Below are 13258 nucleotides of genomic sequence, written 5' to 3'. Positions count from 1 at the left end.
AATTCTCTTGTGTGGCAAGTCACGGAAGGGAAGCATAGAGCATGCTCAGCACGTGTCGACATCAACCCAATATGTCCCTTTTATTTAAATCTTCTTAAAATTTACAACTGATGTTAATAAAACGCATTACCCTGAGCATGCATACAAATGTTTGCGGCACCAAGGCAATGTACATATCCAATATTGTTTCTCTCTGTTCTTTTAATAAAAGAGAAAAAGAAAGATGCTTTTGCAACGACTACAAAAAGATGCTTCTGCAAACGCTCTTGAGATCTCGTGGAGGTCCATTGATTATAACGATAGTAAATAGTTTTTTTGAACATAAATAGTTCTTTCTTTTATTATGCATAACCGCTTCACTTACGTATTCTATTTCCCTTTTTCATCATATATTTTCATTATAATAATAATCTCTTTCACACTCACTAAGCCTTTAAAATTGTATCCTTAACAACTTTGCTACTTTGCTCACTGGTTTCCATAAACAATCACTTGAATTTCACATCTTCTTATATCACTTAATTTTTTCATGGTCTCTAAAATTTAAGTGGAGCACAATGAAAAAAGTTTAGGGGTAGAATTAAAGACGAAGACACATTGGCTAGATAAATAAAGCTGATATAGGAGCTCATTCATCGGCAAGGGATAGTTAATGGTTTGACTGGGGTATCAAAATACAATATAGAAGTTCTGGTGCGAACTGGAGATATGCTGAAAGAAGTTAAGGCTATAGTTGTAATGCTGGTACTCCAGTTTATTTTCGCAGGAATGTACATTTTGTTTAAGCTAACGGTCGATGATGGTACAAATCTCAAAGTCCTTGTGGCTTATCGTCTCTCCTTCGCCACCATTTCCATGCTTCCCCTAGCCCTCATCTTCCAAAGGTTTCCTTTTGTTATATTTTTATCTAATTGCTATTTTCCATTATGTTTAAGTTTTAACCATATGCAATCTTATCTACGGGAAACCGGGTTTAAACACATTTCCGGACAAGTGAAGAAAATAATTACATATTGGAATGACCTTGTTGGAATCCAGCATCCAACTTATTCACTTCACTAAGTCATTTGTTTATGTGTGTGTGCATATTCAAAAAATTAATTACTCCCAGATGTTATTTTAATTAAATGTTTTGTTTTGGACTACATGTGATCAGGGACAGGCGGCCAGAGTTTACATGGAGACTGCTCTTTCTAGCATTTCTTTCGGGGATGCTCGGGTACTAAGAACTTAGTGCAATAATACCATTCGAGCTGTTACTGACGATTATAACTGTTATATAAATACACGTGGAATTTATACTATTCATGTTTTTGGCTACTTTATAGAGCGGCGATACCAAATATTCTCTATTTGCCGGGTCTCGCTCTGACATCAGCAACCTTTGCGACTGCGGCCAGTATCCTTGGTCCGTTGATCACCTTGGTATTGTCAGTGGCTTTTAGGTAAGGCACATCGAATGCTAAAACAATACCTTCTTGAAAGGGTATATGATCTTTAATTCATTTGGCTCCACGAAAGCATATATATGATATAGAGCTTTCTTTTCTTTTCGTTTGATGAAACTGAGGGTATATGAATCAAGGGTTATTTCATTTGCAAACTTGGCCAAATTAAATTAAAAATTCCAGCTGACGAGAAATTAAAAGGCTGAATAATGATACTTTATATTCTGATTCAACAGGATAGAGACTCTACGGCTGGGAACGAACGAAGGGAGGGCTAAGCTTGTGGGGACGTTACTTGGTGCTGGTGGAGCTCTAGTATTTGTATTCTATAAAGGTGTTGAGATTCATATCTGGTCAACACACGGTGACTTACTTAAAAACTCGAACGCTGGTCAATCTTCTGGCCGAGACCCTGAGAATCACCACATCTCAATTCCAGGAGTTCTCATGGTTTTTGGATGTAACGTTTCCTTCTCACTTTGGTTAATATTGCAGGTAATTGCTACTTTTCATATATCAAATACTTATTATTAAAAAAAGAAATACGAAATATAACACATACGACATTTTTGCGTGTGTTTGCGTTCCAAATCTGAATAGAAAGTGATCATATTACTTTATATAGATAACTACAACTAAACACATATTCTTTGTAAAGTAACATGCATACATATTTTTTAAGTACCCATTAACATATATACCAAATATAATTAATGATGTTGAAAAAGAACCTCGTATACAGCAATCAGGTTTCAAGAAACGTAAAACGATTTCATGTTATGGGCGTTGATAAGTGTTTCAAGAAACGTAATTCTTTTTTTCTTTACAGGCAAAAATAGGCGATCAACTTGGAGGAAGCTATTGGAACGTAAGTCTTATGAATGCGATGGGAAGCTTGGTGTGCATCATTGTTGCTCTCTGTTCGGAACGTAACTGGAAGCAATGGCGATTAGGATGGAACATTAGCCTCCTTGCTACAGTTTATTCGGTAGAAATCAATCTAACCAATGATGAAGGATCATTTAGACATGCGTTTAACTATGCACACATATATGACTTGTAGGGAGTCGTAGTTTCAGGAATGGTCATACCTCTTGTTGCGTGGTGCGTTAAAACAAAAGGACCGTTATATGTTACGATGTTTACCCCTATAAGGCTTGTGATCGTAGCCCTCGCCGGATCATTTGCTTTAGAGGAAACGCTTCATTTGGGAAGGTACACCCAAATCATGCATGTGTTTCATCATCAAACTAATGTTTTTTGTGCATATGATATATATATAGTATGTAAATTTCATTCTCTATTTATTTTGCGGAACGTACAGTATAATTGGTGCAATGATAATGGTGGGAGGTGTATACCTAGTGATATGGTGTAAAATGAAGGAAGCGAAGAGTGCCCCGACGACAGCGGACCACGTTGAAACAAACAAGAATATCAAAGAAGTGAACCTTGCCAATCTCCCAGCAGTAAATAATAGAGATGTCCCGTGAACCAACCATATAGTTGCATCATCAAATAAAGTTCGTAGAAATGGAATATATATGGACTACTAGATGGAGAATCTGGACAATGTCTGAGATTTTTTCACACTGAATTCAATATTAAAACATGCACTATCTACAGTTTGCTACTTATATCTCTTAAAAAGCTAATGTTCTATATTGTCTTTTATATAAGTGGTATTTTCATCGTGAATTTTCTGACAACTAATTAAAATTGCTCATGATACAAATAGAGTCCTAAATGTGTGGTTTTAATTATTTTGAGACCTTTTCTTTATCTAATCTTTAAGATATTTTCAGAAGGTTTTTCAACTAAACCTATTCCTGTAAGATTACACTTAACTAATCTTGAAGATGAAAATGCTTTTCTTATAGACCCTAAGACCCTTCACATGTGGATCGATTTTCATTCCAGTCTTTATAGTGTATTCAAAGAGAATGATGTGGAGCTTCCGATTACTTTTCAGATGCTGGCTTGCTTGTTTATGTTGGAGATGGAAGGATAAAGGAAGCATGCATAGACCTGAAATGCATTTTTACCAACCATCCAAAATATAAGAGCACCCATAATGAAAGTAAAAGAAAAAATAGAGAAAGTAGGAAAAATTAAAGAAGAAAAGAATTTTTCAAATGAAAGACTAAAAAATTGTGAAAAATCTTTATACGTTTAGCCATGAATGATTTAAGTTTATTTGCAAAAAAGAAAAATAATTTAATAAATGTTATAATAAATATTAAAATATTAATATTTTGAGCTTAAATAGCAAGTGAGAAATTATACCAATGAGAATATTCTGATATCTCATATATTATTCTCATATATATAGTTTAAGATAAAGATACCCTAATAAATAGTTGTTTATGTGAAGAAATATATAAATAACACCACTAAAATGATATGTATTAGGTGATAAGACTTAAAGTTCAGCAGTGTTAAATAGGGCTGGACAAAAAATCCGAACCCGAAAAACCGAACCGAACCCGATCCGAAAAAGTAGTACCGAACCCGAACCAAAATTGATTAAATATCCGAACGGATTCAAAATTTCGGTATTTAAAGAACCGAAACCGAACCCGATCCGAACCGAAATATTTTGGGTACCCGAATATATCCGAAATAAATTTATATACTTAAATATATACATTATTTTTATATATAATGTTATTAAAAATATATAAGATACCTTTAAGTTTTCCAAAATACTCAAAAAAATATATGCAAATAGTCAAAAGTAAATGTTTAAAATAGCTAAAGTATACTGAAAACACCAAAATACATAAATATCTATTGATTCTTTATCCAAATATTCAAAAAACCAATTTATATGTTAAATTAAGGTATTTTGACATATATGTTATGAAAATTTATATGTAATATATTATCTTTCTTATAGATTTTGAAAATTTAAAGTATATAATGAATTTTGAAACTTTAAAAACATTTTAAATGGGTTATCCGAACCCGAACCGAACCCGAACCGAAATTTAGAAATATCCGAATGGGGCTGAAATCTTTGACCCCGAAAACCTGAAACCCGAATGGACTGAACCGAAACCCGAATGGGTACCCGAACGCCCAGCCTTAGTGTTAAAACTTAAATCCATTTCAGTAACGATTTAGCTAAAAAGTTTTTAAAACAAAAAAATGAAGAAAGTCAAACTTATCGTTGGATCTTTTGCTTAATGCGAGGCGTAACTCATGCGGCCTCGTGGACAATAATGCTTCACAATGTCCACTCCTTCCAATTTCTCTATCTCTCTAAAAAAAACAAATACTTTCTATCAATGTTTTGAAAACTGAAATGTTTTGAAAACCGACTCTGACTGAACCAGTTGACCTATCGAATTATTGGGTTATTGGGTCGATCGCGGATGAACCGCAGATTAATAAATGAATTAATTTTATTATATAATAATATATTAGCTATGAAAAATATAGAAACTAAAATTAATATTTTATATTTTTTTAAAAAACATAAAATAATAGTTTGGATATGTATATATTTTATGTTTAAAAAACATTTAGAAAATGCTTAACTTTACTTTTTATATTTTATTTTCATTTGATATACAAAATATCAAAAAATAGTTTAGACTATTTAAAAAAAATTGTGACTAGTTAAGAGTTATGACATTTAAAAAAAAGTAAAGAATAAAATTCATAAATATTTATGTCTAATGTGAATAATAAATTAAACTTCAAATCCAAAATAAATAAAAAATAAAACATCATTATAAGAAATTTTCAATAACAAAAATAAACTAACACCAAATCACATCAACTAATTTTGGTTCTCTTTACCATAGTTCACTTGAATCTTCATCAAAAACTAAAAATCACAAATAAAATAGTGTAGTTAGTATTTTATGTGATTAAAAATCAGAAAGTTTAATCTAAATTTTAACACTTATCAACAAAACAATATACACATGACTTAAAACACAAAACCTAGTACTACATGTTTATAATAAACAAAATAATCAAAAATAGAAAAAAAAAAAGAAAAAGAGATACAAAATAACTAGAGATCAGCAGAGAAAGATCGCAACAAAAATGAAAGAAACCTAACTTTTTAATTGAAAATTTAGAAAATAAAATAGAATCTAAAAATACATGACTAAAAACTTAAAAACAATATAAAATTTATCTACTAGTTCAACCAGTGGTTCAACCGATACCGTGTTTTGGGTTTTGGTGGATTTTTGCGGATCTTTACTGGTTTTTTAGTTTTGGGTTTTTTACAAAATTCAAGTCGGATTTATTTCGGTCACCGAATTTACCGGTTCAATCGTGGATCCGGGTCGGATTTCAAAACAAATTCGATGACAACAAAATCCAGAGAAGAAGCATTTTATTTGATTAAAAAAAACAACTTATATTTCTTTAATTATTTTATTGCTTGGCTCGTGAACTACTAAAGAAAGAAAAAAACTAGAAACGCTCCCGAGTAGTACTAGAGAGAAAAAGCAGAGCGGAAAAGAGACACCAAACAAAAGAAGAAGACTTTATCTTTCTTTTTTCTTTTGTTGCTTTTTTGACTTTATGAGTTGTTTTTGTTTTAGATTTAGTCTCCTACGGATCTGCTTGACCCCTTTGTGATCTCCGGAGGATTGGAGTTCTTGAACCAGACCCAGATTCTGTTCTGCTTTTTTTCGCTGAGCTTCTGGGTTTGGTCGGAGAAAAGCTTAAGTTAGGTGGATTTGTGATTTAAGCTTCAGGGTTATCATGTACGTGTCTGAAAGGTTCATCCCTTATATGCACTGAGATTGAATTTAATTAGCTGATGATTATTTGTGGAAACCGTTTCATATTCTTGAATTTGCTTAAGTTATCAGGGTCTGATCTGGATTTTGCGTTTGGTGTATTGATGTGTGAGATTCTCTTGGATTATTAATTATTGTCATAAAGAGAAAAAAAAAAGGTTTATGCTTGAGTAAAAGCTAGCAATGTTAGGGACATCATGGCCTAGTTTCTTTATGGAAGCATGTTGTGTTATCTTTTCTTTCCTTAAGCTTTAGCCAAATCTTCTTTCTCTTTTTGAGCTCTTTTCTTACTTTAATTTCTTACTTGTTAAGAAGGTGACTCAGAGTCAGAGTTGCCTTAGCTTTATAACATTTTTCTTCTTCTTCTTATGGACAGTGAGTGGAGTCTCTCTCATCTCACTCTCAAAGCTCTCCTTGTGAGATTTTTAGGCATTTAGAGTTTGATCTTTAACAAAGAAAGAGAAAAAAAAATGTCGTTTAGGAGCATTGTTCAAGATTTGAGAGATGGGATTGGAAGCTTGTCCAAGAGGAGTTTCGATTTCAGGCTACACAAAGGCAAATCTCAGGGCTCTTCTTCGTTCCGTGAGTACTCGTCTTCACGTGACCTCTTGTCCTCACCTCTGATAGTTCAGACAAGCAGATGGGCTAATCTCCCTCCTGAGCTTCTCTTAGATGTGATCAGAAGACTAGAGGAGAGCGAGAGTAACTGGCCCGCAAGGAAACATGTAGTGGCTTGTGCTTCTGTTTGTCGTTCCTGGAGAGCTATGTGCCAAGAGATCGTCCTATCTCCTGAAACCTGCGGGAAGCTCACCTTCCCCGTTTCCCTCAAACAGGTTCCCTCCCTCAAAACAAACTTGTGTTCCTTGTGAATGTGACCTTGTTAAGTTTCTTTTTTTTTTTGGCAGCCAGGGCCGCGTGAAACGATGGTTCAGTGTTTCATCAAAAGGGATAAATCAAAGCTAACGTTTCATCTCTTTCTTTGTTTAAGTCCTGGTAAAGCTTTCTTGTTAGGGACATAGCTCTGCTTGTGTTTGGGATTCACTTAGTTCATATGGCTAAAAGACTGTTTTTTTTTTTTTTAATCTCTAGCTCTTATGGTGGAGAATGGGAAGTTCCTTCTTTCAGCTAAACGAACTAGAAGAACTACTAGAACCGAGTACATTATCTCCATGGATGCTGATAACATCTCAAGATCTAGCAACTCTTACCTCGGAAAGCTCAGGTTCGTTTTTGATCCTCCTTGATAGTCTTTGCTACTTTTATATATTCGCTTACTGAAAGTTTCTTTCTTTCCCTCAGATCAAACTTTCTTGGGACAAAGTTCTTGGTTTACGACACACAACCACCACAAAACACACCATCTTCTTCTTCAAGTGCCCTTATCACTGACCAAACAAGTAGAAGCATGTTCCACTCCAAAAGAGTATCTCCCAAACTCCCCCCATCAGGAAGCTACAACATTGCTCAAATCACATACGAGCTCAACGTGTTAGGCACACGCGGGCCACGGAGAATGCACTGCGCCATGAACTCCATCCCAGCTTCATCTCTCGAACCAGGCGGCTCTGTCCCGAACCAACCCGATAAACTCCTCCCCGGCCCTCTCGACGAGTCCTTCCGCAGTAACATCTCCTTCTCAAAGTCATCGCTCGACTACCGTTTCGTAGACTTCAGCAGCACTAGATTCTCCGAGATGGGAATGGGAGTAGTTTCATGCGTGGAGGAGGAGGAGGACCAAGAAGAAGAGACGAGTTTCAGACCGTTGGTGTTGAAGAACAAGCAGCCTAGGTGGCACGAGCAGTTGCAGTGCTGGTGTTTGAACTTCCGTGGACGTGTGACGGTTGCTTCCGTTAAGAATTTCCAGCTTGTGGCCGCGAGACAGCCGCAGACACAAGGGGGGACAGCAGGAGGGGCTGCTGCACCGTCTCATCCTGAGCAAGACAAAGTGATACTTCAGTTCGGTAAAGTGGGGAAAGATATGTTCACGATGGATTATAGGTATCCATTGTCAGCGTTTCAAGCGTTTGCGATTTGTTTAAGCAGCTTTGACACCAAGCTCGCTTGTGAATAAAGAAGAAGAGACACTCAGTCATCTCCGTGCTAATCCTTATGTCTCTCTCTTTATTATACTGGCAAAAGATCAATGTCTTAATACTTTAATACTCAGTGGGTTACTGTGGTGAGAGTGAGACATCAGTTGAACATTTAACAGGCAATATCTATTATATTAAAACAGAAGTTATCACTTCTAATTCATGTGTGATTTTTTTAAAAATGGACTATTTACTAGATTTGGTCACACTGCATTTTCATCTATTATTAATCTTCATATTAAATAATATCATTTAATATCTCCATTTTTATTTAAGATAAAAATAAATATTAATTAAAAAAATTCTAACAAAATCTTTGAAGAATCTTTTCAGAATCCTTTTAAAATTTATTTTCAAAAATTGATTAATTTAAATTTTAGTTGTCATAAAATATAACCAGAAATTTAAATTTAATTTAGTTTTGATTTATAAACAAAAAATAAAATTATATAAAATATTGTAATGATAATAATAGCTACTTAAAATGATTACTTTTCAAAAATACATTTTACAAAGATTTTAAAAAGATTTTGTTGGAAAGCAATATCCATTTCTGTTTAATTATATAAAATGTATAAAAAATTAACTTATATTAAAATTTTATATATACAATGAACTATTATATAAACTGAATAAACAAAACAAATTACTAAAAAAATCTAGCACTTTGAATTATGGGTTGAGATTATAGTAAATTTAATACAAGATAATTCTGAAGTATGTCATTTATAACAAATATACAAAAAATAATTCTAACTAAATATGAAAAAATTATTTTAAATTTATAAGTTAGTATATTTTATTTTCATAAATATAAAAAAATTATTCTAAAAATATAATATGTTGGTAGATGGTTTAACATTAATAAACTATATAATACATGTATAAAAAGTCAACTTTTCTTAAACTTTTACATATACAATAATTTATTATATAAACTGAATAAACAAAACAAAATTTTCAAGGAAATCTAGCACTTTGAATTACGGATCAAGATCATAATAAATTAAATATAAAATACATACATAATAAGAAGCAACATATATATATATATATATATATTTATATGTGATCATTTGAAATAGTTAGTTAATTAACAGCATGAAAACTATAAAATTATTGTAGTTGAAATAATGATTTAACATTTAAATATATAAATAATCTTAAAATATATACTAATTAAATAAACCAAATATATATATAAACATGAAAATAAATATCCGCACGGTTGTGCGGGTCAAAATCTAGTTCACTAACTTAATAACTGAGATATCAGAATTTTGAGATGACACTCTTCTTTTTATGTAATAATAGTAGCTAAGATTTCATGAAATTGTTTAGAGATTGGGGAATATAAACGTTTCCTAGAATTAAGGTTCCAACTTTCAACGGCTAAATTCGAAAGCTCTCAAGGTTCATCTCATTTGTCTTGATGTTGACTATTGTTGCATCTGTGTGTCTTAAATCTCTGTTGTACCAGTAAAATGCCCAGCACTTATTTAGGGTACGGTATGCCTTTTCGGTTTAGGAAAGTTACTATTTCTATTGGGAAAAGGAAATCGGGTTTTTTGAGGCTGTATAAATATGGGTCTAAGGGTTTGTAAATTATTATCACATCATTAATAAGAAACCCTAAACGGGTATTTGCCTCAATACGTTTTCTTCTCTATTCTTCTTCTAACCTAAACGACGGCTGTTCACAACAACTATGGTGCTTTACAGAAACTGCAGCAACTGCAACTTTCTGATGCTGCACGCGTGGAGTTCTCAAGATATCAAAGACTCATTATATTCAATGCTTTAACTTTCTTCAGTTTAGAGCTGATGGGTCACACCATCTTTGTCATTCATATGCTTCTTTAGTGGAGGAGAGAGTTGGATAGGCCCTAAGGTGAATCTGAGAGAAACACATGGACGAAGATGGATCAGTGTCCTCCGCTACTACATATATAAAAATCATGTCCTTTGGTTTTGTTAAAAGGCCAACAGGTTGATGCCGGAATGTATATTGCCCAAGTTGAATTTAATGGGAAAGTTCTGACATGGAAGCTAAGGTACCATATACAACGACTTCCCTGAATGTGATACAGTTTCTTTCTTAATGCAAATAATTTTGTGGATGAACGCAGGTAAACAGATTAATCGTTAAATCCCAACTATGGAGAACTAACAGAATAAATGAAATCTCCACTATTGCATCAAAAACAATTCTTCATTAAAGTGCTAAAAAGAAGGTTTTTGAACTAATTACATAATCTTATACCAAACAACTAGGTGTGAAGCCAAAAATACTTAAAAGTAATTCAAATAGAACTAGATTCGTCCATGACATTTAAGAAAAAAAAAGAACTGCATTTGTGAGTTTAACGCAGACAAATACATATCTGTGTTCGATCACGGCAAACTAATTTGGATGATTAGAATGCTTTTATTAGACGCTTCACGTGGATCAATATGTTTTGAAGTTTATCCAAAGAAAATGATGTGGAGCTATAGATTGCTTCTTGGATTCCGGCTTATTGCTTATATTAGAGAAGAATTAATGAAGCATACATAGACAAATATAATGGATTTTACCAACCATCCAAAATATAATACCTCATATATTATTTTCAGTTTGTTTAAGATATATATATATATACTTTTAAACTTTTCTGTAAATCTAATTAATAAATCACAAGAAGTCATTTAAACTTAATATATATTTTTCTTGTTTAACGAAAAGAACTCCTTATGAACATAAACATGTTAGTTTTTCTATGTTGTTAGTTTTTCTATGTCAAGTGTTTGTATCTGCCAAAACAATATGGTTCCAAGAACATAAAAAAAGTCTTATCCACAGATTGCGGATCCACTAGAATTGTTTGATTTGTATTGTCTCTATCACTTTCTCCATACCCTTCACAATACATCTAATATGAAAATGCATATTTTGTACATTTTATTGTGGTTGACATCTTGTTCTTGTTGATATTTTCTCCTTTTTAAACAAATAGTTGCTTTATTGTGTCTGCTATTTAAGATGCTATTTTTATGTTGTTCTAATATGTATTGCGGTTGATGTTTTGTTTATGATGTTTCGAGTTACAGTGTTTAACTAGACAGCTGGTAGTTTGTTGGGCAATTGGTTTCATCAGGCAGTTGCATGCCAGAGCAACTCAAATTAAATTAAAGAGGAGCTGATCACAAAGAAAGTTATCTCTCATTCAAAAACTAATTTTTTTATTTTATAAGAAATTGTTAAACAAAGATTTTGTCATCAACGAATCAAAAATGCTGAAGATGCACTGGTGAGCTACGTAACCGTTAATGGGAAATTGTCTCCTCTCAACTACATTTTCAACCACATTAAATATTTTGAGGTAAAACGTCTAAAATTGTCATGTTTGTATTCATTTTGCTTTGAAATTTACTTACTCTTATTTTTTTATCAGGAAGGGATTCCTAGGTATAAGATAGATCTATTAAGATTTAAGATGCATCACCTCTATGACTCGCCAAACTCTCTATCTTTTGAAACAAAGAGAATAAAAGCTCTGATAAAATCTCATTTAGATGCACTTATCTGCATCTAAATGATGCACTTTTTTTTTTGACAAAGATCTAAATGATGCACTTATCTGCATGTGTACCTCTCATTTAGATGCACTTGCTCAAAAAAAAAAGATGCACTTATCTGCATGTGTACCTCTTACAACAATACCAAAGGAAACGCAACAAATGATTGAATTTTTGTCTTTCCTTTTCATGTTTTGACAGCTAATGAACTTGAAGTATTTTATTTTTTAGTCGATCTATGCCCTTGACTGGAGTGAAAAGTCCAAAGGGTTTCACGTTATGGTGCTATGTGGTAATGGCATCGATAAGAATGGAACGCACTTCTAGGACTTTCATGACTTTATGGCAAGAAATGGGGTCACAAGGTTTTATTAGAGTGACTAAAGGAATGGATCTAAGTCGGTTCTTTGTTGAGTATACTCTTCCCATAAGGTATATTATAATTACATAAATTTGTTCTTAATTCTTGGTTGATCTCATTGATTTTGGTTTATTTAACCACAATTTACAAACAAACTACAAAAAAAAAAAAAAAGATGGAGATGGTTTTTCTCGTGGAAGAATACAAAGTTCTTTTATAAATTCCAACTTGTCATGCGAGGAGGAGGACCAAGAAGAAACGAGTTTCAGACCTTTGATACTACAGAACAAGCAGCCTAGGTGGGACGAGCAGTTGCAGTGCTGGTGTTTGAATTCCGTGCACGTGTGATGGTTGCTTCGGTTGAGAATTTTCAGCTTGTGGCCACGAGACAGCCGCCGACACAAGGGACAGCAGGAGCTGCACCGTGTCCTCGAGAGCAATATAAAGTGATACTGCAGTTTGGTAAAGTGGGGAAAGATATGTTCACGATGGATTATAGGTATCCATTGTCCGCGATTCAAGCGTTTGCGATTTGCTTAAGCAGTTTTGACACCAAGTCGCTTGTGCATAAAGAAGAAGAGACACTCATCATCTCCGTGCTAATCCTTATGTCTCGCTGCTAATCTATGCTTTGGCAAAAGATCAATGTCTTAATAGTGAGAGTGAGACATCAATTGAACATTTAACGGGAAATATTCACTAACTTATTACTGATACCTCCTAATATTTGAGATCGCACTCTTCTTTCTAGGTAATAATAATAATAAGCTAAGGTTTCATGAAATTGTTTAGAACTTGTGGAATATAAACGTTTTCTAGTATAAAGGTTTTCAACTTTCAGCAGCTGAATTTCGAAGAGTACTTCTCTTTCTTGATTGGACACGAAAGCTGGCTTTTAAAATCGAGCTCCAATTCTAAGAACAAGAAAAGCGCAGTTTGTTATTACCCCGAAAGCTCTCAAGGTTCATCTCTTTCGTCTTTGTTGTTGACTATGGTGGTTTACAGAAACTGCAGTAGTTTTCTGATGCT

At 33.4% G+C, this 13258-nt stretch overlaps 2 protein-coding genes across 4 annotated transcripts; both read left to right on the top strand.

The window, feature by feature from the left end:
- The first annotated feature begins 671 nt into the window (after nt 1-671).
- On the top strand, nt 672-3082 carry LOC108860072 (WAT1-related protein At1g25270). Its single transcript, XM_018633985.2, has 7 exons — nt 672-884; nt 1157-1219; nt 1329-1445; nt 1685-1943; nt 2278-2436; nt 2512-2663; nt 2773-3082. The coding sequence occupies exons 1-7, from the start codon at nt 709-711 to the stop codon at nt 2939-2941; spliced, it is 1095 nt and encodes a 364-aa protein (XP_018489487.2). The 5' UTR covers nt 672-708; the 3' UTR covers nt 2942-3082.
- Nucleotides 3083-5881: 2799 nt separating this feature from the next.
- On the top strand, nt 5882-8462 carry LOC108811368 (tubby-like F-box protein 10). Of its 3 annotated transcripts, none has more exons than XM_018583419.2 (5): nt 5882-6181; nt 6594-7050; nt 7123-7210; nt 7307-7439; nt 7517-8462. In XM_018583419.2, exons 2-5 carry the CDS (start codon nt 6688-6690, stop codon nt 8286-8288), a joined length of 1356 nt encoding a protein of 451 aa, XP_018438921.1. In that variant the 5' UTR covers nt 5882-6181; nt 6594-6687; the 3' UTR covers nt 8289-8462. The 3 variants fall into 3 exon arrangements, with proteins under 3 accessions (XP_018438921.1, XP_018438930.1, XP_018438936.1); XM_018583428.2 differs by having other exon boundaries at nt 5882-6196; XM_018583434.2 differs by lacking the exon at nt 5882-6181 and having other exon boundaries at nt 6910-7050; nt 7127-7210.
- The last annotated feature ends 4796 nt before the right edge of the window (nt 8463-13258 follow it).

The sequence above is a fragment of the Raphanus sativus genome, chromosome 1, assembly GCF_000801105.2.
Source record: "Raphanus sativus cultivar WK10039 chromosome 1, ASM80110v3, whole genome shotgun sequence".
Taxonomy (NCBI): domain Eukaryota; kingdom Viridiplantae; phylum Streptophyta; class Magnoliopsida; order Brassicales; family Brassicaceae; genus Raphanus; species Raphanus sativus.
Note: the sequence above shows the minus strand (reverse complement) of the source record. Positions and strands in the feature narration are given on the sequence as shown.

Excerpts from the sequence above, each read along its gene's own strand:
- LOC108860072 (XM_018633985.2), top strand. The coding sequence starts at position 709 with ATGCTGAAAGAAGTTAAGGCTATAGTTGTAATGCTGGTACTCCAGTTT. Across the intron at positions 1,220-1,328 it reads TTTCTTTCGGGGATGCTCGG|AGCGGCGATACCAAATATTC; the intron begins GTACTAAGAACT and ends GCTACTTTATAG. Across the intron at positions 1,944-2,277 it reads CACTTTGGTTAATATTGCAG|GCAAAAATAGGCGATCAACT; the intron begins GTAATTGCTACT and ends TTTTCTTTACAG.
- LOC108811368 (XM_018583419.2), top strand. The coding sequence starts at position 6,688 with ATGTCGTTTAGGAGCATTGTTCAAGATTTGAGAGATGGGATTGGAAGC. Across the intron at positions 7,051-7,122 it reads TCCCCGTTTCCCTCAAACAG|CCAGGGCCGCGTGAAACGAT; the intron begins GTTCCCTCCCTC and ends TTTTTTTGGCAG. Across the intron at positions 7,440-7,516 it reads TCTTACCTCGGAAAGCTCAG|ATCAAACTTTCTTGGGACAA; the intron begins GTTCGTTTTTGA and ends TCTTTCCCTCAG.